The 23,861-nt window shown below is 54.4% G+C and overlaps 1 protein-coding gene across 3 annotated transcripts in view; it reads left to right on the top strand.

Moving 5' to 3' along the window:
• TRAPPC9 (trafficking protein particle complex subunit 9) overlaps positions 1–23,861 on the top strand; it is a 487,526-nt gene that overhangs the window by 146,161 nt on the left and 317,504 nt on the right. For all 3 annotated transcript variants that reach the window (XM_045078162.1, XM_045078161.1, XM_045078160.1), the window contains one exon: positions 9,803–9,927. In XM_045078162.1, the coding sequence (XP_044934097.1) occupies positions 9,803–9,927 (125 nt within the window). The remainder of the gene's footprint in view (positions 1–9,802; positions 9,928–23,861) is intronic.

Here is a 23,861-nt window from a genome sequence, read left to right as displayed (position 1 = left end):
TCGATCCTTTGTGACGTGGACAGTACGTCTGAAGACCTGAAGTGTTTGATTTCAAATACTTAAAAGGCCTGTTGTCTAGTGGCTGCTCTTAGTACAAGTCTAGGGAGAGAAACCAGCAGGTTCACAAATGAAGGAAAAATTGCAACTTTGCTAAATGCTAGGTAGGAAAGGTGACGGTGCTCTGCCCGTGTCTTCGGGGAGGACCCAGTTTAAGGAGTCAGGGAAGGTTTTGCTTTGAGAGTGATGATGGAGGTAAGGTTTGGACAAAGGGCAGGACTGTGGCAGGTAAAAGAGGGTGGGATGTGGAAACCAGTTTTCACACTTGGGTGAGAACCCTGCGGCAGAAGGAGCCAAGCAGGTTCCGGGAACTTACATTTTTGAACAGCATGAGTGTGTGAGTGTGTGAGTGAGGGACACAAGCGCGGCTCGTCCTTGAGGGACCTTGCCCACAGGTATTAACACTAATTTGCTGGGGAAGAAGGGTTTCGTGGGATGCTTTGGGTGTACGTTTTCTTCGGATAGCTTCGTCAATTAACGTTCCGACTGGAAACCGTCGGAGCTGTGGTTTCTGTGCTTTGGCTGGCTGGACAAACGGAGACGTAAGGACACCCGCTGTCTCGGAGGGCGGCTCCGTGCTTGAGGGCAGCCGTGGCGACCGCACAAACATCCAGGCGCTACTTTGAATTTCTCGTTTCCAAGGAGAACAGGCACATGTCGTGATTTGCCTTGGGACAGCACCGCTCTCCGTTTACCACCTCGTGGGAAGGCGTTCTGCGTCTAGTCTCGAATGGGCAGTACTCAGCTTTTCTTTCCCTGGTTTTTATTCTAAAATAACACATGCTCATTGAGCGATCTTTGGATGGCTCATGAGGCGGTCTTTGGAGAAAGGATGTTCGTTTGTGTTTGTCTTAAAGCAGAAACAGAACAACACATGTAGACAAGATGTATAAGCTCCTAGACAGACCCGGCCGAGAAGAGCTCTTTGTCCCCTGTTGACAAGTGATGCCAGAGGTCTTGCCCAGGGCTGGGGGCAGGGATTGGGAGCGCCATGGCTTCGTTCCACACCCAGACCCCTTTCAGCCATTGGCTCTGGGCAGCCCTGGGGAATACCCTGCAATTAGAATCCAGGCCCTCCCTCTGCTTGGTCCTGTGGGACTCCCTTCCTCTGCGAGCACTAGAGGACGGCCTGGGCCAACGGGACTCGGGGGCCGTGGGTGACGCCTCTGCTGCTTCGAGGAGAGAGACGGGTGCCAGCAACTTCTGCCGTCTCGGGTGGGCGCCGGACCACCACACTCCATTCAGTCGTCTCCAAGTTCCTGGCCAAGAAGTCTCCTGTTTCCAGCCTGGCCCAGCGTGGCGACCAGGAGCCGCTGCTCTGCAGCCTGTCCTGCCATTTTTCTTCTTGTTGTTTTTTCCTCTATTTTATTTTATTTTTTTTCCTGAAATTTGTCCTTGGATGATTGTTCCTTCCTGATGGCCTTCATCCACAGAATCCTTCGCTGATTCTGCTCGTGTTGTTGGATTGCAGCTTGGGCTGCCACGTCACACAGCTTTAGGGCGCCTGCGTGTCCCTGTCCATCTGAGTGACGGCCCTGGCGCTTGGCCCTGAACCCCCATGTGCCGGGCAGTGGGCAGAGGGCTCAGAACCGAGGAGATGACGGGTGCGTGTGCTCACCCAGCAGGTCTTCTGCTGATCGGCCGCGCGCTGGGTGCCGTGACCGACGGTTCAGGTACCGATGAAAGAGGCACAGTTGCGGCCCCTAGTGCTTCCGGCCAGGAGAGTGGTCCAGGCAGGGCACTGTTGCCCGTGCCAGGGCCCTTGCGTGCTGACCAGGGAGCTGCCCATCTTCGTCAGTGGGGTGCGGGGGCAGCTGACAGCTGGGAAGTGTCGACTTCTCTAGAAGGTGTCCAGAGAAGTCTGCACTCACGGGCACACACGTCCGGGCCCTGTCTCCAGCAGCCACGAGTGTCCTCATGGGCTGAGCGTCTCCTGCTTCAGTCTCCCCCACGAACCGTCTTTAGAAGACACGACTCCGTAATATCCTGATGCCAACAGACCTGTGACCTGGTTTTTTTTTTTTTTTTTAAAGATTTCATCCATTTGACAGAGATCACAGGTAGGCAAGAGGCAAACAGAGAAGAGAGAGAGAGGAGGAAGCAAGCTCCCTGCTGAGCTAAGAGCCCGATGCGGGACTCGATCCCAGGACCCTGAGATCATGACCTGAGCCAAAGGCAGAGGCCTAACCCACTGAGCCACCCAGGTGCCCCTGTGACCTGGTTTTGAAGTCTGCTCCGGTAGGTGTAGACGGCTCTTCCGGCCCATGGTCCCATTTGGGTGCTGTGAGGAGGCCGTGCTGCGGTGTGGACTTCACACTTGCGTCTGGAGGGACAGATGGACACCGTCCAGTGCCGACTGTGCCTCCTGTGCCGCAGGATGGAGCCACACTGTGGGTCCCTTGGTTGTCTGTGTTTCCCGGCTCTCGCCCGTGCTCTGGAATGAGCGCTGCGTGGCCCTGTCTCCCGGTCTGAGCGGTCATGCCCGCTCTTTCTCCCACTGTCTGCTCGTTTCTGATGGTCTCTAATTCCTTGTTCTTTTGGGTCCTTCTGATTAGTCACAAAGTTAACAGCTCATTGACAACCTCCTTGGAAAATCAAACATGCACTTACCAAATGACCCAGCCACTTTACTCCTGGATATTTAACCCAAAGAAGTGAACGCGCATGTCCGTCCCGTGACTCGTACAGAGGGGTTCGGAACGGCTTTATTTGCAATAATCAAAAGTCTGAAGCCGTCTCAGTGTTTATCATTCACCTGTTTATAGACACGCTGTCAGAGCCGTCACTGGAATTGTGTTCAGTTAAAAGTTGTGCTGTGTGGATACGCGAGGTGTGTCAGAGGTAGCCCCAGATGGGCAGGCCGAGTGGTAAGCCTGACAGAGACGAGTGTGTGAGGGGCCTGATGCCATCAGGATCAGCGCCCAGAAGATGTGAACTTGTCTGTGGTAACCGCAGTGCTGACCTGGGGCCGGGGAGGACAGTGGTGGGCGGGGCACACGGCCGGATGGGGACGGCGGGCGGCGGGTACGTTCACTGTCTCCATCACACTGGCTGTCTGGGGAAGGCCTTGCACACTGTCCGCTTCTGCAGAGTGTTCTGTGCCGACGACATCTCCGTAAGGATGGTAAGACGAAAAGGAGAGGGCAGAGCCGCACACCGCCCAGCGAGGGCATTCACAGGGAGCGCGCGGGCTGTGGGAGGAGCCGGGCCGTCCCTTTCCGGGAACACGAGTGTGGTCCTGGATGCAGGTGGGTGGAGGGGGCAGTGAGATGGGCTGGTCCCCCCCCGCCCCTCTGGTTGCTTCTCTGCTCCCCCAGGGTTGGCCTCTCAGTGGGGAGGGGGCAGGGGAGTGGGTGGTAGTGACTTGTGAGGAGAGGGGAGACTTACTCCGGATACCGTCGGATGCTCAGCGGCAGTGAGGATGGGCCCGGGGTGTGGTTGTGTGTCCGAAGACAGCCTGCTTGGCACCGTGTGCGGTTTTCCCCCGTCGACCTTGGTCTTCAGGTGCTGCTGTGGAGAAGGGAGATGGGGTCAGCCTGGAGTGGGGTCTTGCCAGGTGAGTTCAAGGGCAGAACCGGCAGGGGAATGGTAGATGCTTTCCAGCGAGGGGTGCAGGAGCCCACGAGGGGTCACCAGCTGCGGCCCGACCAGCAGACTCTGGGCTGCTGCCTGTCTTGGGAGCGCAGCCAAGCACTCTCCCCCCTACCCCTTGCCCTGTGCATTCAAGGATGTCAGCCGCTGCCGGTGCCCCCAGCAGAGACTTGTAACTCACAAAGCTGAAACTGTTGACATCCGATCCTTTTGAGATGACATTTCATGACCTTTGCTTTGAGGAGTTGAAGGCTGGAGAAGGAAGAGTGGGACCTGGGGGGCTGACGGGTGGAGTAAAGTGCAGGGGGTAGATGGGAGTTTTCTGAGGTGGGAACAGGCTTTGTGGTGGCAGTTGGGGGACAAGCGAACATCACTTGGTGCATGGAAAGCGCAGAGCGTAGTTTCTGCCGAGGAGCTTGCGTCCGTGGGCCTAGGAAAACAAGGGTGACCTCAGTGGGGAGTTGCTCGCCATCTGCGCACAAGCCATTTGGGTCCTCGAAGGCCCAGGCCTGGCGTGGGGCCTCCCCCAGAGGGAGACGAGACCCCCGTCAAAGCAGGGCTGCTGTGGGAGCAAGGACTGCGTTGTCTGGACGGGAGATGGAGGCCCCTGTTACCGCATGAATTTTCTTTCTTAAGCCTGTCCTAGAGTTTCTGAGTGAATGAACCCCCTGCTTTCCCTGTAGAGATGGAAGACGAGTATTGGCTAATTTCTGAGCCAACTGCTTCTACTCATTCGGTTTTCTTCAGGATATTTTATGATAACGAGATACCAGATGGGCTTGTTTTTTTTCCCCCTTTGGCACCCATGGATTTTAAGAATAAATGAAAATGCATCTTCAAAATATATTCTACCTGGAATAGCATACTGACAGACCCCTACTAGAAAATCATTGTCTCTTTTTGCTTTTGAAAATGTATTCTGTTCTAGTTACCTCTCATTCCAATTCATGTAACTCGTCATGGGAGAATTTATGCTGGCCTCGAACACCAGGTTCTTTTGAGAGTGTGCGGAAACGAGCGTGTGGCTTGAGTAGGTCCACCCGTGGAGAGGGACACTAAGCTGTCGTGAGGCTCCTTGTGATGGGTTTAGGGCCATGTGCCTTAGGGGATGGTCCATGGTGGGCCACACAGCAGCCGGAGGCTGGTGACGGGTCACAGATGCTCACGTGGGGGTGGAAAGGTGTTGTTGAAGTTTCACTGGGGAGTCCCTGATGCGACAGTTCTGCGTCCACTTCCAGTGAGCTGTGCGGTGTTACCGAGTGACCTACTCAGCTGCTTCAGCTTCGTCTCCAGAGTCGAGAAAAACCATGTTCTGGGCAGGGAGTGGGGGCCTGTTTGATGGCATGTGCTGGGGCCCAGGGCCATGCCCAGCACACGTAAACGCTGCCGCTGGACCCCCCTGCCCCCCTGCAGCCACTCCTGCAGCTGTCTGTTATGACTGCCTTTCCTTCTGCTGTACGGTCCTGCTCTGAGCTGTCAACCTCTCAAGTTGTCACCGTGATTGTGTCACAGCTGCATTCAGGAGCCTGTTATTTTAGCATACAAAATTGTATTTCTGAATTGCCCACAGAGATGCTCTTAATCGAAAAATCGCACACTAGAGACAGAAACTGCGCCGCTTCTCCAGCTCGGCTCGCTCGGCGTGACCTTGCAGGCTCGTCCCGCTCCTAAACACCCCGAGAAATCCGCTCCACTCGGGTCCTCTCACCAGGCTGCCCTCATCTGTTTGCAACTTTTTTGGTCTTGTCTCCCATTAAGTGTCATACAATCTGTTCTCTGTTCTATTTGTGATGGCCTGGGTCGGCAGAGAAGTCGCGCGAGTGATGGAGCAACATTTCCTCTCCCGCAGCCCAGCCCAGCCGGGGAGCCGCTCGTCTGCGGGCACGGGGCGGGATCTGCTCCGGGTGCACCAGGCTTGCTCGGCTCCAGCCTTCCCCCTTATGGCTTCTCCTCTCGGCCCATCCTCGTCTGGGCTGAGGGCTTGTTTCCGACCTTCCGGAGGCTCCCGTCTGTCTCCACTCATATTTACCCGTTACCTTTTTCATTCTTGGTTGGTTGGGGGGCAGGATAGTCTATAAAGAAGTTGTAGAGGGACTTTTGTCATCTTTTTCTGAGCTTGAAGATGATAGGTTTTTGAGGTTTCTTAGAAGTTTTGAGGTCTGTATCCAAAAAGGAGGCAAATTTCAGATGTGATTTTCAGCCTTTTTGGGGCTACGTGTACATCCTAGACCCGCCCAGCCCGAAGACATTGCAGATTTGTATTTTCCTGCATTCCCTTGAAGTGGTTCCCAGTTTTGAACCAAGAAAATAGAGGTTCAAAATGTTGTGTGAGGTGCTCAGATTCTCTCAACGTGGTGGGAAGGTGGCCCCATGAAGGCCCCTTACCTATGTCCTCATAGCGTATCATTCAAAGGAAGATGCCTCCCACCCGCAACTTCTGCCCCTAGAATTCGTAGAAGAAATCTCAAAGATTGTGTGGGACCCTTCTGGTGGCTTCTGTCTGGATCAGCTATGACTGGTGGGATGTTTCCATTTCTGGCTGCGCCTGGATTAGAGCTACCCCTGATCCAGTTAGAACCAATTCAGTGGGGAAGGTCCAAGGAGGAGCGGAGATCTTGGCTTTATGACACCCTCCCCTCGCAGGCCAGGGCTCTGCACACTTGCAGGAATGAAGACATTAGCATTGTGTTAGTGTGAACAAGGACTGGTATTTCCAAGGCAAAAAATAACTCGTGTCCTTTGGGAGCCTGTGGCATTTGTATAATTTGCTGACAACGGCAGCTTTCGCTAGGGAAGAGTAGGGTATGCCGTATCCCAGGCAGTGTGTAAATGCGCGAGTCAGAGTGACATTTCTGGGCACCTGGCCTTTGCCTGGCAGAGGCTGACCCAGGGGCTGAGTGACCATGGCCTTGAGCACTGTGCCCACTCACAGGCCCTATCTGACCCTAGTGTCTAGCACAGGTTGCTGGCAAGGGTGGTTTTTAGCTTTGCGGTGTCTGTGGTCATAATGCCACCCCCCTGCAGACCTGCAAGCCTGCAAGCAGTGTGGTGAGGAACTTTTCTAGATGGTACCCATGGTGCTGGGGGAGTGGACAGTGGGGAGGGGAAGCTCCCTCCGCTGTAACCGCTGTGGGCTGGGACTTTGCATGACGGGGTTTCAATGAACCAGGGGTTGGTGGTCGCGTGTGACTTTGGCGTGATCGAGTTTTTGGCAAACGTGGTATGTAAACCGAATGTCACATTGGGCTCTCTGATTTGTTACCTCATTGCCTTAGTATTTGCTGAGAGTTTATGACTTGCTGGAGCCTGTGGGAGCCACAGTGGGGGATATAGTAGCAAGAGGAGAATTCTGTCTTAAAGGAGTTGATACTCCGGTAGGGAGTGCTAGACCTGCACGTGAGGTGCTCCTGGTTGATACTCCGGTAGGGAGTGCAAGACCTGCACGTGAGGTGCTCCTGGTTGATACTCTAGTAGGGAGTGCAAGACCTGCGCGTGAGGTGCTCCTGGTTGATACTCCGGTAGGGAGTGCTAGACCTGCGCGTGAGGTGCTCCTGGTTGATACTCTGGTAGGGAGTGCTAGACCTGCTTGTGAGGTGCTCCTGGTTGATACTCTAGTAGGGAGTGCAAGACCTGCACGTGAGGTGCTCTTGTACTGAGAGCTGTGTCTGTTGAGCAGGTGCCAGGGCCCAGGCATTGGGACAAGCACTTCCTATGTAGGAGCTCATTCTCCGAGGTCATCGTGCTGCTTATGTGTTCTGGTCATTCCCATTTTAGGGATGAGGAATTGAAAGCTTAGAGAGGCTAAGTAATTTGGTAAAGATTACTCGGCCAGATGGTATAGAAACTCCTGGCCCATCTGATGTCCACCCATGGCCCCGCCATGCCGCCTGTCCTCTTGGATAGAGGACTCCATGTGGTGAGCACAGGCGGTAGGGTAGACGAGGTGTCGGGCACCGAGGAAGAGTTCTCGCTTTCAGCCGCAGTGACTGGGGGTGCCCTGCGGAAGAGGCAGCAGCTGCGCTGACAATCTGGGACATCACAAAGATGGTTGTTGGGGGAAGAGAAGGGGAAACACACAAAGATGAAGAAACGCAGAGCAGTATAGGGGTTGGCAAGGGGTTTATTTTGGCAGGACACAAGGTAATAAAACTATTGTTAAATAACTCACCAATTCAGATTTTTTTTTTAAACTAATTGGGAACTCATTTCTCTAGTAGACACCTCAGACCTGTTCATTTAAAGACTTGTTTGGAAATGGAACAGTGTTCCAGAAAGTCAGATGCTCTTGAGTGTGAAGCCTGACATTGTTCCTTATTTTAAAAATCAGTTAAAATCTTTTTGGGGGACAAAAAAAAGAATTGTGTTTTTAAACCTTTTTACTGAAATTGGAAACAGATTCTGGAGGTGGGTGGGGGATGGGTGAACTAGGTGAAGGGGGTCCAGGGTCCACGTACCTTGGGCCCCGAGGAACATAGAGGAGTGCTGACCCCCATACTGTGCCCTGGGAGCAGTGACATTGTATGTTAACTATCTTGGAGTTAAAATAGGAAGTAAAAAGAGTGATTTATTTTTAAAACAAGGTTTTCTTTCTTTATTTGAGCGAGTAAGAATGAGAGACAGTGAGCATGCGAGGGGGAAGGTCAGAGGGAGAAGCAGATCCCCGCTGAGCAGGGACCCTGACGCTGTACTCGATCCCGGGACTCCAGGATCCTGACCTGGGCTGAAGGCAGACACTCTACGGAGCCTCCCAGACGCCCAGTTAAAGTGATTTTGAAAACGAAATGAAGCAAACACACAGTTTGAGTTGTTATAAGGGAGCCCTCCTCAACCCGTCGCCTGAATCAGAGCTGGAGCCTGTGCCCATCTTTACCCCCAAAGAGAACACTGTCCTGGTGTTTAGGAATCACTAGGTAGAACAGTCATTCGTGCCCATTTGTGCCCATTGAAATTTAAGTTTCTCTTAACGTGCACGTGTCCCCATTCCTTCCTTTCCCTTGTAAGTTGTCTGTTGAAGAATCTAGGACTTATGACCCAAGGAGCTTTCCGCAGCGTGGGCCTCATGGCTTGCACACTTGTGGGTGGGGCTTAGCCTGGTCTTCTGTTCCCCATCCCCCAACATGGGCAGTTACACCCAGCAGCTTGACCCGGCTCATCTTCAGTCCTCCTGGCTCGGCCGGGGGCGGTCTTGTTTGCGTCAGGAGACCGAGAGTGTCCGGCTCTTTCTCTCCTGCGATGTTAGATCTGCTCGTGCTCGCTGCGAGGTCCGTGTTTTCGGCCGGGCCAGTTTGCCATGACCCTTCCAGGACACTTGGCAGTTCTCGGCGATTACAGCCTGGGGGAGGTTGCCCCTGGCGTCCTGGGGCTCGAGCAGAGGCGCTGTTAACCCTCCTCGTGCACAGCACGGCCCCCCAAACAAGGAATGTCCAGCCCCGCGTCTCCGCAGCGTGAGGTTGAAAACCCTGGGCTGGGGTTTCCTTCGAATCCCTTTATGAACATGTGTGCTGCCTTATTTAGTCATCAAGCTGTGCAGTTCACATACGAAATGCGGTTTAAATGCTTGATTCTTTTATTTACCAGTCTCCAGGAGAAGGAGCAGGTTCCTGTCCTCCACCGGGAGCCGCTTACTTTACTTCTCAAAGACGTTACTATGAACCCATGGATTAAAGGGGTTTATACTGGATCTGTTGGCTGTGGATTTAAACCTGCTTGAAGAATGTCGATCAGTTCGTTACCGTCACTCTTCAGGCCCGACCTGTCCCCTCCTCAGCCAGTGGGAGCCTCTCGAGTCGGGTGCGGTGGCTTTTGACGCCAACCCCACAGTCTTGGTTTCCTTGCCCCTCGGTGTAAGGAGACGTTCCAAGCTCCTCCGTCTGTTTCCGGCAGCTGACTTGGCACCCTCAGGTCCCCTGGTTTCTTCTCGCTAAAAGAGCGAGTGGTCACTCAGGACCATGGTCTGGACGTCCGGGGTGCTCATTAGACTGTGTTGGTCATTGTTTCTGTCTTTTTTGGGACCAAACTATTTACAGATCCGGATGTGCAATTGTCTGCTCTCCTTTTGTTCAAAACCAATGCCGGAATGCAAGTTCAGGAATACAGATTTTAAAATACCCTCTGCTATACCTGTGCTAACATCTTCAAATTTGACTCTTTTTAGATGGAATCAGCGTGAGTGGCTTTCCGCTCTGCAGTCCCTTCCGACAGGTCGTTAGGCCTCGAGTGGAGAGCAAGTCCGTGAACCCGCCCGAAGGCAGCAAGCCGGGGGACTCGAGCCACGTGAAGGTGAGTCTGTCCGCTTGGTGGCGTGGTGTCCTTGGTTCCTGCCGTGACTTCGGAGGCAAAGTGCTGGGTGTTCTCCGGAAAGGAAAGGAGACGTGTTTGATACCAGAATCGTGTTTGTGGAGAGCAGTTTTCTCAGTATTTTCCGTTCTGTGGAATGTTCTGGAAGCAGTTACCCTGAAGCTTGTGTGTTGCCAGCTCTCTAGTCTTGAAATACTGGGGGTTTGGGGGCTGATTCAAGGAGTGCAAAGATGAAAGGGGAAAATTTCCTACCTTTTCCCTGTTCCTTGAAAAATGTGTTTATGGTCTAATCATTCTCCGTTCAGGTTTTCATCCCATAAACTTAAGCCTTTCGGAGCTCCTTCCACTCACTGTTTTCTCAGCCCTGAGGAAGACAAATGAGGGTACGGCATCCGTGCGGAGACACCGCGGGCTTCTGGGGCCGTAGGGGCTGCTGTTTCCAGCCCTGGGAGAGGTCTGAACCGGACTTGAAGCTCTGGGGGCAACTTCAGCTTCTGGGAAGCTCTTGCCTGCCGCTGCCTGGGGACAGGGCGTGGCGAGAGGCCCGGAGCTCTTCACAGCTACGGTGGCGGCGGTGCGGGCAGCAAGGTCCCTGGGATGGCTTGTCAAGTAAACACGTGTTTAGGCCCGGCCTTGCGAGGTCCGTGCCAACATGTAGGGGGGGCCTTGACTGGTGGGACCCGTCAGGAGAGCTCGGCCACCCTGGTTGGGAGTCTGGTGCAGGAATGGTGGAGCCCGGATGCTGCGTGAAGGTCGGGGTGGGAGGGAAACCAGCTGCTTTTCCTTGACTGAGGTCCTGTCCGTGGACGGCAGTGACGAGGAGGTGGGTTTCAGGGGAGAGTCTTGTCCCCTGAGGGCCTTGCAGGGGAGAGGAGGCGGGTGTAGCGGGGAGCTGTTCGCAGCAGGTGTGGTCACTGTCGCTTGACGGCTGGGTGTCAGGGCTCCCCTGTGAGCCGACGGGGCTGGGATGTGGGAAGACGCGTCCCTCTGGAGGAAGGAGGCTGGGGAGGCGTGAAGCAGCACTCCAGTGTGGAGCTGCAGAGCCCCAGGTTTTAGGCGCGGAGTGGAGGGACGCTGGTGTCCTCCTGGGCCCTAGGTGTGCCGTCCCGTAGCCTCCTGACAGCTGACCCGGACGGTGAGCGCTGCGCCCGCCCAGGCCCCTCCGCACTCCAGCTTCCCTCTGCCGTTCCGCCCCGCCTCCCTATGGCTTTCCCCGCGGGGCAGTCCTGGGGCTGGAGGCAGAACTTTGAAATCCAGGAGGTCGTTACTCACAGTCACTGGGTGGTGGGGGCTGGCGTGTCACTCGTGTTTTCTTGGTGAGCGTCGTAGGCTGCGTGCGTCATATTTCTTGGACGCAGGTGAGCGTAGCTGTCCTGAAATGCACTCCCTGCGGTGGCGTCGCCGTCTGCTGGGGACACCCCATGTGTCAGGCACGCGCATACGGCGTGTCCTTCCATGTGGTCTCCTCTGAGGAGGGGGCTGTGACTCTCAGGTCATGTGACTCAGTTTGTCCCCCAGCTAGTCGCTCCCCGTTGCACTGTGACGCCGTCGTTCCGTGGGCCCACGCCTGGACTGTGAACAGTGTCCGTGCCTCTTTGTAGAGCTGTCCTTCCAGTGTGCTTGACACACGGCATCGCCTGACTTTCAGGGGCACAGTGCGGCGGCTCTGCTGCTCCGGAACCGCCCGTGCCCCTCCCGACAAGCGCGCTCTCGGCCCCCACCCCACCACCCTCTGCTGACTACCAGCGTGTTCTCTGTGTCCAAGAGTCTGTTTCTTGGTTTGCCTCTTTTTTTCCTTTGCTCTTTAGTTTCTTAAATTCCACACGTGAGTGAAATCACAAGGTGTTTCTTTTTCTGACCTACTTCCCTCAGCGCTACACTCTCTAGCTCCGTCCACGCGGTTGCAGATGCATGATTTCGTTCTGTTTTATGGTGAGTCATACTCCTCTGTGTGTGCGTGTGCGTGTGCATGCGTGTGTGTGTACGTACACACACTGCATCTTCTTTACCCGTCCGTCTTCTGAGGGATGCGCAGCTGCTTCCACGGCTCCGCGGCTGCGGCCGCTGCTGCAGTGGGCATCCGGGGGGTGTGTCTCCCTCTGAATTCGTGTTTTTGTAGTTTTGGGGTAAATACCCAGTGCAAGTTGCTGGGTTGTAGGGTGGCTCTATTTTTAACTTTTTGAGGACCCTCCACACTGTTTTCCAGAGCGGCTGCACCAGCCTGCGTTCCCACAACAGTGCACGAGGGCTCCCCTTTCTCCGCAGCCTCGCCAGCACCTGTCGTTCCTTGTGTTGCTGATTGTCGCCATCCCGACTGGCGTGAGGTGGTGTCTCATGGCAGTTTTGATTCACATTTCTCTGATCATGAGTGATTTTGAGCATCTTTTCATGTGTCTGTTGACCGTTTGGATACCATCTTTGGAGGAATGTCTGTTCATGTCTCCTACATTGGACTGTGTATTTGGGGGTGTGGAGTTACGGAAGTTCTTCGTGTATCTTGGGTATCCCAGTTTGTGCGTCCGGCCAGCTCTGGTGTTTGGTCTCGGCACATTCCATTACCCGTCACCCACGTGGAAACTTCTGTCCACTTTCCTCAGTGAGCCTGGGGACCCTCCTCAACTAGTTTCTTATCAAGAAAACCGGAGTTTGGGCAGTGTGTTCTGCACGCCAGGAGTGGTGCTGGGTACTGAACAGCCCCATGTGTGTGCCGTCTGGGCAAACAGCCTTCTAGCTGGTAGGTAGGGTAACAGGTTTACGGAACTTATATCACTCGCCCAAGGTCATAGAGTTAGCAGGTGGTGGATGAAGGGTCTGGACCCATGTTGCTTCTACTGAGTAGGACGGGCTCCAGTGTGTGGAGTCCGAGGAGGGCACTGAGGTGACAGACCCTTGACACGGGCACGCGGGAGCAGCTCTGTCTTCGGAGGCCTGCTGGTGCTGGGAACCTGCAGGACGGGGCAGTGTTTCCTGGCTGTGGAGGCGAGTCTTCTGTGGTTCGGTCGTACTCAGAGGGAGCGGCGCGGGAGGGTTGCTGTGGGTGCCGTTGCCGGGGCTTTTTGGCTCTTTCTGGGCTTGTTCCCCGGTTCTGCTCCCAGAAGCAGGAATAACGTGACCTGATTGGAAACGTGCTAAACCTATAAAGTTATCGCAGAAGAATGGTGTAGCCATGGAAACCAGTCATTCAGGGAGCCCTTCCAGACGTGGGAGATGATGCCATGTGGTTCTTGAGGTTTCCCAGAAACGTCGCTTCCCCGTTCCACCAGTGCTGACCGTGTCTGTCTGTGCTGGTGACTGGTTTTCAGCCAACTGCCACAGACCCACGTGAACGATTTCTAGGGTTGAGACAAGATTAGAAGTAATATTCCTACAAGCCAGGCTCTACTATGGCCGCTCTTAACCCTCAATTTCCCCATCTGTAAAATGGAGCAACCTTCCTCTGTAGGGTTTTTGGGAGGTTTAATGTAAGAGCTTGGCAGGGGGAAAGGCTGGACCAAATCAAGAAGTAATAACAAACAGACTTTATTCTTGTATTAAAAGAAAAGTAAGATTTGACTGAGTCCTGCTGTTTCAAAGGGAGCAGCGGGGCCCGGGGTCACGGACTGGAGCAAGTTGTGGGCAGTTACTCTGCTCAGCCCGGCTTCCCCAGGGCTGGTGAGGCTGGCGCTGACCCCCGAGTCAGGGCCTGTGTGCACACGGTGTAGCAGAGGCCTGGGGCGGCCCAAGGCTCCACCAAAGCCCTTCTGAGGCGTCAGAACCCGGGCCGGCCCGTCGTGGGCTGGGGAAGTGAGTTGGAGGCTTCCCACCCAAGTGGGCCGATGCTGCGTGTGTGGGTCCGGGTCCCCATAGCCTTGCCTGTCAGGAGCCTTCAGCTTCGGCCTCAGGGCTAGACTAGACGGAAAATGCGGGAGCTGGCTGAGCCCTGGAGCGAGCAGACAGGCACGGCCACTCTTCCTGGCAACGTGCCCGTCCCCCCACTGACAGCACTGTTCCGTTCGCGCCCTGTGCCCACTGAGGGCCTGCGGGAACATGCGAGAAGGTGGGCGAGCGGGCCTGCTTTTGGGCTCTGTGCATAGTGCATATCTGGCTCCTGGGAACAGGCTGGTGCATGGCCCTTCTGGTCGACAACATCTTGTCTTTAAGAATCCCCGAGAACAGGCCTAAGCCACAGCCACGCTCGCGGCCGCTTCCACCAGGGGCCCCTCCGTTGGGAGCCGGGTGTGGCGCAGTCTGCTTTCCCCACAAGCTCGTGGTTGAGCTGGAAGCTGGTGCTCAGGCACCCTCACTTTCTCTGTTCTGTCCGCGGCCCTGACACCCCACACAGCCCATCCCCTACCCCAGTCACCCACTCACAGCACCCAGGCCTTGCTTTCCTGACCTGCAGTTTGGGGAGAACAGTCTGTTCTCCCGCTCAGCGGGTCGTGAAGGGCCATCAAAGGACTGCCAGGCGCCTCGGTGGGGAGGAGACGTACACCGGGGCTGTCTGAGCCGGGTGCTGGAAGGTGTGCCGAAGCCTTGGCCAGGGCCTTCTGGTTAGGGAGCAGCCGAGCCCCCCAGCTGACCACCCCCCCACCTCCTACACACGGGCCAGTGGTGGAAGGTGTGCCGAAGCCTTGGCCAGGGCCTTCTGGTTAGGGAGCAGCCAAGCCCCCCTGCCGAACCCCCCCCCCCCAGCCTCCTACACACGGGCCAGTGTTATGTCGCGTAGCCTTGCCAGGCTTGGCCCTACCTCCTGGCTTCCCTGCTCCGCCCTGTGCACGGGCTGCAGGCCGCCGCCTCGTCCCGGAGCCTATGCAGGGACTTGGCCCAGCTGGGTTGGACACGTACTTGCTCTCCTGCTGCTTTCGTGCTCCGTGGGATCCCACCAACACGTCCGCCCTGCCGGAGCGAGGGCTTTCCTCCCACTGCTGTCTGGTCCGCAGGCCTACGAGAGCGCCTGGCACACAGCAAGCATTCTAGAAGTAGTTGTGGAGTGAACTAATGCACGGTTGTGTGTTCCAACGGTTTGGGGCAAGGCACTTGCTAGACAAGAGGTGTGCTGAGTCAGAGGAGGCTGGCTGCTGGTAGGTGTCCCCGGCTCCACAGAGGCTACTCTGGCATGGAGGTGACCCCGGGGAGCTGGTGGAGGCTGTCCGCGCGGCGCTTAGACAGTTGCACGTCCAGACCCCTGGTTCCCTGGGCCCGGGGCCTCGACGTCCTGGTGGCCCACGGCCAGCGTGATCTGTGGCTGCTCTCACTCGGAGTGGTTTTGTTTTTCGTCTTTTGGTTCTGTTTCCCCGGGGACGTGGGACTGACAAAGAGGACCACAAAATGAATCTCAGTCAATTTCAAAGGGTTCTCGGTTTGCAGAAGTATATTCTCTGACGGTAATGAACTTGGAGCCCGACAACCAAATCTTGGTGGATTTTTCAAATGTTTGGAAACAAAATGACACATTTCTGATGAACCCATGGGCCAAAGAGGGGAGGAAAAATAAAAATAGAGAGTATTTGACACAAGTGAACATGAGAGCACTGCGCCGTGTCTGTGGGCTGCCGCCAGAGCTGTTTTCTGGGGCGCGTGTCGTACCGGAGGCCTGCGCCGGAGGGGAGGGTGGTCTCAAGTTAGGAGACCTAACTCAAGTTAGGACCCCCACTTCAAATTTAAGAAAATAGGAAAAATGGGAATCAAATCTGCCGTAAACAAGGAAATAAAGATCAGAACACAGAGCAATGAAATCAGAAACAAAAACCAAAAGCTTGTTCATTGAGAAAAGTGAATGAAATTGAGCGACTTGCAGCGAGCTGGATGGGAGAGGAAGGCCCGAGGGCAGCAGGAGAGGTGAGGTCACTGCAGACTCCAGAGAGAAGGGGGAGGGGCAGAGTTGCAAGCACGCGATGCCTGTGAATCTGAACGCCGAGATGAACGCTGGACCGCATATTTGGAAGGCCTGACACTGCGGAACTTGCGGACAGGGCTGTGCTCGGTGGCTATTTCTGTGTCCATTACGAAAGTAGACTTTTTGGTTAAGACCTTCACCATAGAGCATATCCGGGCCCAGGTGGCTTTGCTCCTGCATCTCACCAGACGTTAAAGGAGGATTAATAGGAGTTTTACTTAAACTCTTCTTTGAACCACTTCTTGGAAGTGGAAGTACTGCTGACCCCTCTGTGAGGGCCGCACTGCCCCGTTAGCAAAGGCCGACAGAGTGGAGAAGAGCGACAGGACCCCTGAGCACGGTTCTGGGTACCATGTTGGCATACTGGAGTCCACCACAGGTGAAATACCCAGGACTAGGTTTAGCTGAGGACTGTGAAGTTGGTTTGACGGCAGAGAGTTGACAAATGCAGTTCTTGATGCCAACAACCCAAAAAGAGGAAACCGTGGGAGCATCTTACCAGTGAGGCAGCATCTGACAAGGTCCCACGTCCCTTCCTGACAAAACTCTCAGCAAACTGGAGCTAGAAGGGCCCTTCCTCAGCTGATCACACACTTATGGACCCCCAATCACACGCTTACGGACCCCCGGTCACACGCTTACGGACCCCTTCACCTCCCGCGGTGCTTCGGAAGGCCTCTGAGGGTCATTCCCCGCCAGCAGCCACGCACCTGCCTGGGCTCCACAGCCGTGCCCGCTCGCACGGGTCCTCGCTGGCGCTGGCTGTCCCCTTGGATTGGAGGTTCCCTCTCTGTGCCCTTGATGCCGGGCATGTTCCCGTCCCCTCTTGGGCTATGCTCTGCTGTTGACTTGTCTGTGCAGCCTTCAGCAAGCAGAGCCGGTGCTGCCTCCTGTCCCCACCTCCATGATGGCTCTTGCTTAGGTCCCCAGTTCCTGTAGCTGGAAGCTCTTCCTGGCTGCGGCGTCTCCCCGGGGCCTGGCACCGTGCTCAGCCTTCCGCAGATTTCTCTTGACCCAGGTCGTCTGGGCTGCCGTCCAGCTGTGCCCTCTCCACGGGAATTCTGTTTCCTCTGACGAGATTTTCGTCATGTGGCAAAGCAGGTCTGTAAAATTCATTTCTTCTCAATCATCGTGAGGTTTAACTCTGGGATTCTTCAGAATCGCAGCCCGTTCAGGTGATATCTTACAGCATGTTGAATGTTTCCTATTGTGTTAGCTTTTATAATGAAGAACTGTAGATGTTCATGAAGTTCTTATGTGCTCTTACATTCCGGTAATTATGTTTATAAATGGATTGATGGGAGGAACCTGCTTAAGAAACTTAGTGGTTTTTTTTTTTTTTTTTTTTAACTTGACTATGTGAATGTGAAGAGTGTGTTTTCTTGGGCAGCGTTACCTGTGAGAAAATGTTCCATGAGGCTTTTGGGGGCTGGAGGCAGCATGTTCCCTTCATGTGGGTGGAGAAAGCGTGTCAGGCTACTGGTTCATGGTTAGGTACTCACTCGCTCAAGGATGTGGAGTGTGCTGGCCGGACCGTCTCGGGACGTGGAGCTGGGGAGGGAGCACTCGAAGCGGGACTCACGGATGACTTCCCTCCTGCTCCCAGCCTTGCCATGTGCATGTGGAAACGCCCGAACAGCTCTGGGAGATTAAGTAATGAGCCCAGGGGCAAGCGGTTACACAGAAGTTGAAATGCAAAACCTGTCGAGTCTGAATCCAAAGCTTGGGCTATTTCTACAATATCATGCTGCCTCCCTGTATAATTTCTAAATCTCTGAACTTACTGTGAAGCACAAAACATTCTCTATTGATTTAAGCCATATTTATAGAGCAGGGAGTATAAGCCTTTTGCCTATCTGACCTTCCATTTCAGTCTGTAAAGTGTGGATAATCAGACTTCCTCCTGGGCTGCTGTGAGGGGGAAAGCGTCTGCTGTTAGCCTGGGGGATAAAAGCTTACAAAATGGCCAATCCAATTCAGTTCCAAATTATTCCTAATCTGTCCCAGTAATAGTCAGAAGGAATTTCATTCTACGAAGTGAAGCATAAAAGCTTTAAGGAATCCTTTAATCTGCTCAACTTCTCTAAAACTTCTTAAGAAAGTCTGCAGTAAGAGAAGGGGAAGAGTCCCGCTTGTGGAATTCTGAAACAGGTCAAGGAGAAGTCAGAAGAATGTTCTTGAGGTTCCGCAACACTGTGGGACTTCTGCCTGCCGTGGTGACCCAGTTCACCTGAACCCCTATAACTGTTACTCCACCCTGTTCACTAGATGACTGTTACATGCCCAGCTCTGGATGGCAGAGGGTGCGTGTGCGTGTGCGTGCATGTACACGTACGTGTGTGTGCATGTACACGTACATGTGTGTGCACACATGTACACGGGATGAACTCCTGGAGCTTCCCTTATGAGGGAAGGCACAGACAGCAAACAGATATGTCACGTTATGGACATTGCTCTCCAGAAAGTGACAGTGGCCATGGACTGAGGACTGCCTGCCAGTTCAGGGTAGGGCCGTCAGCGAGGGCCTTTCCGCAGTGTGGCCGTGGATGCTGTCGGAGACATTTCCGTAGTCTGCGCCAGGGACAGTTTGTTGTCCTGAAGTGGGTTGCTCTTTGGAATACAAGCCATTTCCCCTGAAGATGGTTAGTCAGACCCAGAAGGGCAGCCTCTGGCCCTGGTCCCAGCTGTTCAGGAGACAGTGGGGTCTGAGGCCCTGTCCCTTGTGTGGCGGTCGGGAGAGAGGTCACTAACTTTCAGGTGCTCGGCTCCTGCTGGTTATTTGAAAAGCTGCCCGGGGAGAAGCAAGGCGGGAACTTGGGGCTGGAACCTGAAGCTCGGGATGGAATCTGAGTGCGCAGACCTGGGTGTGGGCAGGCTGTCCTGCTCTAGGATGTAGAGACAGCAGCTCGGAGTAGTAGCTTTTCTTACCCTCCAGTCCCGTGAGCCTCAGAAGAGACGGAATGCTGAAGAAGGAACTGACACAAGCTGCCCTGAAATGGTGAGAAGGCGGGGGGCCGTTGGGAGAAGTGGGGAGCATGGAGAAAGGGGCTTGCATCTCGGGCGCTGCTTCTGGGTCCTGTCTGCGCTACTCAGTGACACGCATCAGTGTTGAGAGGGTGAGGGGAAGTCCCAAGCCTGGTTGTGAGGTTTGGCCTGGGGTGTGGGACCTAGGAGGAGTGGGCAGCAGGAGTCACGTTCTGACGGTGACCTGCCAGAGCTTTCTGCTGGGAGGGCCATGCACCAGGTGGGTCAGGGCGCCTGCACAGATTCCTCTTGCTCAGCCGTGTTCTGTCCCTGCACTAGCCCTGTTTGCCCTGAGGTTTAAGTTAGACCACGTTGTGCCCTCAGGGCTTTAAACTCTGATTTCCAAATAGGCCATGAAGTGACAGTCTTAGAATTTAAGTTCTTAATCTTACAATTGCCTCTGGATCACAGCACTTAAATGGTATTCTGTATTAATGAGATTGACATAACCTTCTTTTTATAGATGCTCTTAGCAATGCGTGTTTCTGATCTTTGTAACTGGTGTAGTTTGGGGTTTGTTTTCTCGCATCGACTGTGGCCTTCGGGCTGTGACTTCATGGATTGTGTGATAGAAGCTACTTCCTTTGGGCACTTGTGGTTATCCAGTAACTTCTGTTGTTTCTGATAGTCTTTGTGTTTTCTGAATACGGGTGATACCGTGTTTAAGCCCTGGTGATGCAAAGAATTTTCTAGTCCATGAAATTTTGGCATTGGTCATCGTGACACACTTCACGATTGCTGCTCAGTGCGATCACGTCTGCGTCGAGTGCAAGTGCTGATACACCTTTTCCTTTCCTCCATAGTTGATTTGGAATTTCTCCAACAAGCTCTTTCCATTAGGTTTGATCACGCGCTTCTCCTAAGCCCTTAGCATCTGGCTTAAATTCTCCGCATATCGATGACGACTTTCTGTGGGCTTATCTGAGACTCTGCTGATGAGCTTGAGTCTTCACCGGCTCCTCCCGCTTCCACCTTGTCACCAGACTGAACCCGAGTGGACACCGCACCTTACCCCAGGTGCCTCTTCTCTCTCCTCCTTTGATAGAGATGGGGTAGAGGTCTTCTCGTGTTTCTTTCCATTCCTGGCCTCCCACATGATGCTTCCGTCCCTGCCAGACCCCGGCCAGCCAGGCAGTGTCCCACAGATGCCCCCGCACCGGTGTTTCGCGGCCCGGCGTGCTCTCCCGCGGCCACGCACACCCACTGCCTCAGCAGAGGCTGCGGTCCTTTGTCTTTCTCAGCTGACCTCGTCTGTCGTCCACCTCGCACTTCCCCTTCCCCCAAGCACTGATTTTTTTTCTTAATCTCCTTCTGCGAGAGAATTTAGTTTAATCACATGAAGCCCCAAGTGACCGTTGTCATTTTTGATAGGCCCTCACGGAGGCGAAAGTGGTTAGTGCTGTTGCCGCCCCAATCTCACTGACCAACACCGGGACATCGGTGCAGCATGGGTACACTGAAATGGGCCAGATAGACTTTTTTGTCATTACAGAAACGGTGCCAGCAGAAGGTAACTCGGTCATGCAGTTGAGACCAGCACAAATGAAGGGCCCCGGGAATCTCCAGTGGGAAACCAGAGTGCATATCTTGGGCTGTTCTCACGTTCGTGTGTGGGTATGTGGGGTGTGTTTTCATGACGATGCACGCACAGGTGTTTGGGTGTGTTCTCACGAGCACGTGTACGTGAGCACCTGGCATGTTTGTTCCTGGGATCAGAACTGGGGCACTGTGTTTTATGACTTTGTTCCATCAGTACCATTCCACTTTATATTTCCGTAAATGTTCATTGCCTCCAATATGCAGGAGATATTAAAATTTGTCCCATTTGATCTCCAAGTTCTGTTTTAAATAACTAGTCCGAACCAGAACATACTCCGGGATCACTCACAGTATCTGGTCTGTGTTGTGTGATGTCACTTGTTGTCTTAATCCAGCACTTTCTTTTTTCTTTTAAATGCTTGTTGGAATGACCAGGCCATTCTTCCCACCTCCCGGACTTGTCTACTTGCTGCCCCACAGCATTACTCAGTCTCTCTCTCCCGATTTCCTGAAAACTGCTGGTTGTGAGTAACTGCCTAGTGGATGCAGTGGAAACCTTTCTGGCTAGACGGCTCCGTGGGTGGCCTGGCTACTTCAGATTGTCTCACATCAGAGACACCCTGTAACTGACTTTCAGGACCTCAGTGAGGTTGAGTCTGAGACCTGGAGTGGGTGATGGTGGTCTGAGCCCACCCGTTCCTCCTCTTGCCGCTAGAGAGTATTGTCGCTCCTCGAGCAGTGATACGATGTGTCAGTCACGCATCTGGTGGTTTTAGAATTAGTTCATCATCCTCGCCTGACTTAATGTCATTATGATTTTATGAAATGTTTTTCCTATTATGTCTCTGCTTTGATCATGTGACCTTCTCCTGTACAGTAGCGCTGGTAGCTCCACTGCGGGGCGGGCCTATGGGGACAAACAAGAGGTTCCTGTTTTCTTTTTAATCGTTAATTTCCTGTGAAGGAATTGTGTACAGACTTCTTCAAATGGTGACAAATGAGGGTTTTTAAAAAATTTTTTGAAGGATTTTATTTAGTTGTTTATTTAGAAAGGGTGAGTTGGTAGAGATGCAGAGGGAGGGAGGAAGTGTCTCGAGCAGATTCTGTGCTGCGCGTGGAGCCCGAGGCAGGGCTTGATCTCATGACACTGAGGTCATGACCTGAGCTGAAATCAAGGTTCAGATGCGTCACCGGCTGAGCGACTCGCACCCCTGGTGGGTAGAAGCATCTTTATTTCCCCCAAGGGCAGTTTTGATACTGCGGTGACCCGAGGGAACATACAAAGTCCTACCGAATACAGTTGTCTGTCTTACCAGCATTACAGATCTCGGTGGTCTACGGAGAAGCAGTGCTCAGGAGGACGGACTTCGGTGTCATAACTTACAGCTGTGCCCCCGTAGGCGGGTTACTTAAGCTCTCTGTGCCTCTGTCTCCTCTCTGGCATGGGTGGACACTCCTACTGGTCTCGAGGGGTTGCCGAGAGTTAAGCGCTGATGTGGGCCATCGAGACAGCCCCCAGCATGGGGGAATGCATGGCGTCACTCTCCCTCTGCGACTGAGCAGCAGCCCGGCTCACGCCCACCCGAGACCGCATGCACACGCCTGCCTCAGCGCTCTCAGTAATTCTGTTTTCCCGCGCACAGCTGTGCGGGAGGAGACCCTGGTGACTGAGCCCTGGGTCTGGCGCGGGTGGGGAGGGGCTGTAGACGCCCCGCATCTCTCTCAGCTACACAGCCCAGGATACCAGCTCTCCTGTCCCCAGGGGAGAGCTTGGAGTTGGAAAGGTCACAGAGATGTGGTTTTGTGGTTTGTCTGGGAAACAGCTCAGGGGGTTGAGAGCTGAGACCCGTCCGTGTTGTGACGTGTGCTGGGGGCAGTGACCACCAGCTCCCTGCCGTTTGCAGACACTTGGGAAGAGCAGCGGCGGAAGGACCCTCTGAAGCTTGTTCAGGCTGCCTTTCCCCGGGGAGCTATTAGCTGTGAAGGTCGTGGTAACTTGTCACGCAGCTGCAGAAGACGGCCGCAGCCGAGGAGTGTGGGCGAAGCTTCGCCTCCAGGGTGCTGTTCCTGAGTGGCCAGCGGTGTGGGACCCCTGGCGCTCTCTCCGTGGAACGAGGCTTAGCACATACCCTTCCTAACAGTGCAGCTGTCAGTGGTCTTGTTGGGGTCCAAAGCCAGGCTGTCTGACTCCAGAGTCCTGCCCGCAGTGCTGAAAGCTTCCGTGTTCCGTCCTCTGGGCCCACCTGCTCCACCGAGGCTCTGACCGTGTTCCGTCATGTTTGTCGGGCGCATGCTGTCCCTCGCAGAGGCTCAGAGCGCTGCTGGGGACACAGCTTGATCTCTAACTTCCCGCTGCTGTCCTCCCCGGCTGGGTCCTTGTCCTCTCCCTGCGCCTTGTCTCTGCTGCCTTCCTTCCCCGCCGAGGGGGAGTCCGACGTGATGTGTCACCTGCGTCAGAATGACTCCGCTCGAGTAGGACTGTGTGTTCACGTTCAGCGTCAGGGCCTGTCGTCTGCCGGAAGGTATGAATGACAATGAGATCCGACGTGTGAGATCGGGGCTCTCCCAGGGCGTCTGAGCTGTTCAGAAGCAGCAGCAGACACAGAGGGTATCGGACAAGTGAGGGGCTCACTGCAGTGCTGTTTTCCGGAAGAATACAACATCTGTCAGCTAGCAGTTGAGTGGTAGGAAACACAGTGGCGGAGGCACCCGTAGACGAATCTGGGAGTTCTGTGTCACGTCTGGCCAGAACGTAGGGCAGCAGTGTTCGGCCAGGAAACAGAAAGGAAACTTCCTCAAGAATATGAATGAAAAAACTCAAAAGATGCATGCGGAGACCGCAGGAATGTGCAACCTTCCCGATCGTAACAGGACCCTGCAATCTCCAGCAGCTGTACCTCCATTTGGACGGGGCAAACTGGCACTTGGCGGGCTGGAAAACGCTGCCTGTGGGTTTCTGTGGGCCCCGGCTGTGCTCCCTGAGTGTTTCATGTTGAATGTTCATAGCAGGCGTGTGCTTTCCAGGCCGTAGCGCCCCCTCCCCCGGTGCTGCCCTCCTGCCCGCCGCACGCATTCTTCCTGGCCTCTGGAGGAACCAGAACTTGAGATCCCTTCTGCGGTGTCCTGACAGTGGTCCTCAGGGCGTCCGCCGGGATGTAAGGCTTTACATTTTCATCTCCTTTTTTAAAAAGCACCTATTTCTTTTAGAAGGGATTGAAAGATGCAGAAAAGCTGCAGCAATAGGCACACGTTCCTGTGTCTCTCTGACAATTTCCGCTGATGGTCACCTCCGGTTGCAGCAAGGTCCCAGCCTCTCTGCTGGGAACGAACTCTGCTCCTCGTTCGGCTTTCACTAGTTCAGCCCCTGCTGTCCTTTCTCTGTCCTGGGGCTGCATGCACCGTAGGACAGCAGGTGAAGTCCAGTCCTCGGGTCTCCTCTGGTTTGCGACAGTTTCTGTCATTTGGTGACCTTGAGGGT

This window comes from Mustela putorius, unplaced genomic scaffold (assembly GCF_011764305.1).
Source record: "Mustela putorius furo isolate JIRA1106 unplaced genomic scaffold, ASM1176430v1.1 tig00000228_pilon_pilon_pilon, whole genome shotgun sequence".
NCBI classification, from domain to species: Eukaryota; Metazoa; Chordata; class Mammalia; order Carnivora; family Mustelidae; genus Mustela; species Mustela putorius.
This window is presented reverse-complemented; position numbering and strand designations above follow the sequence as displayed.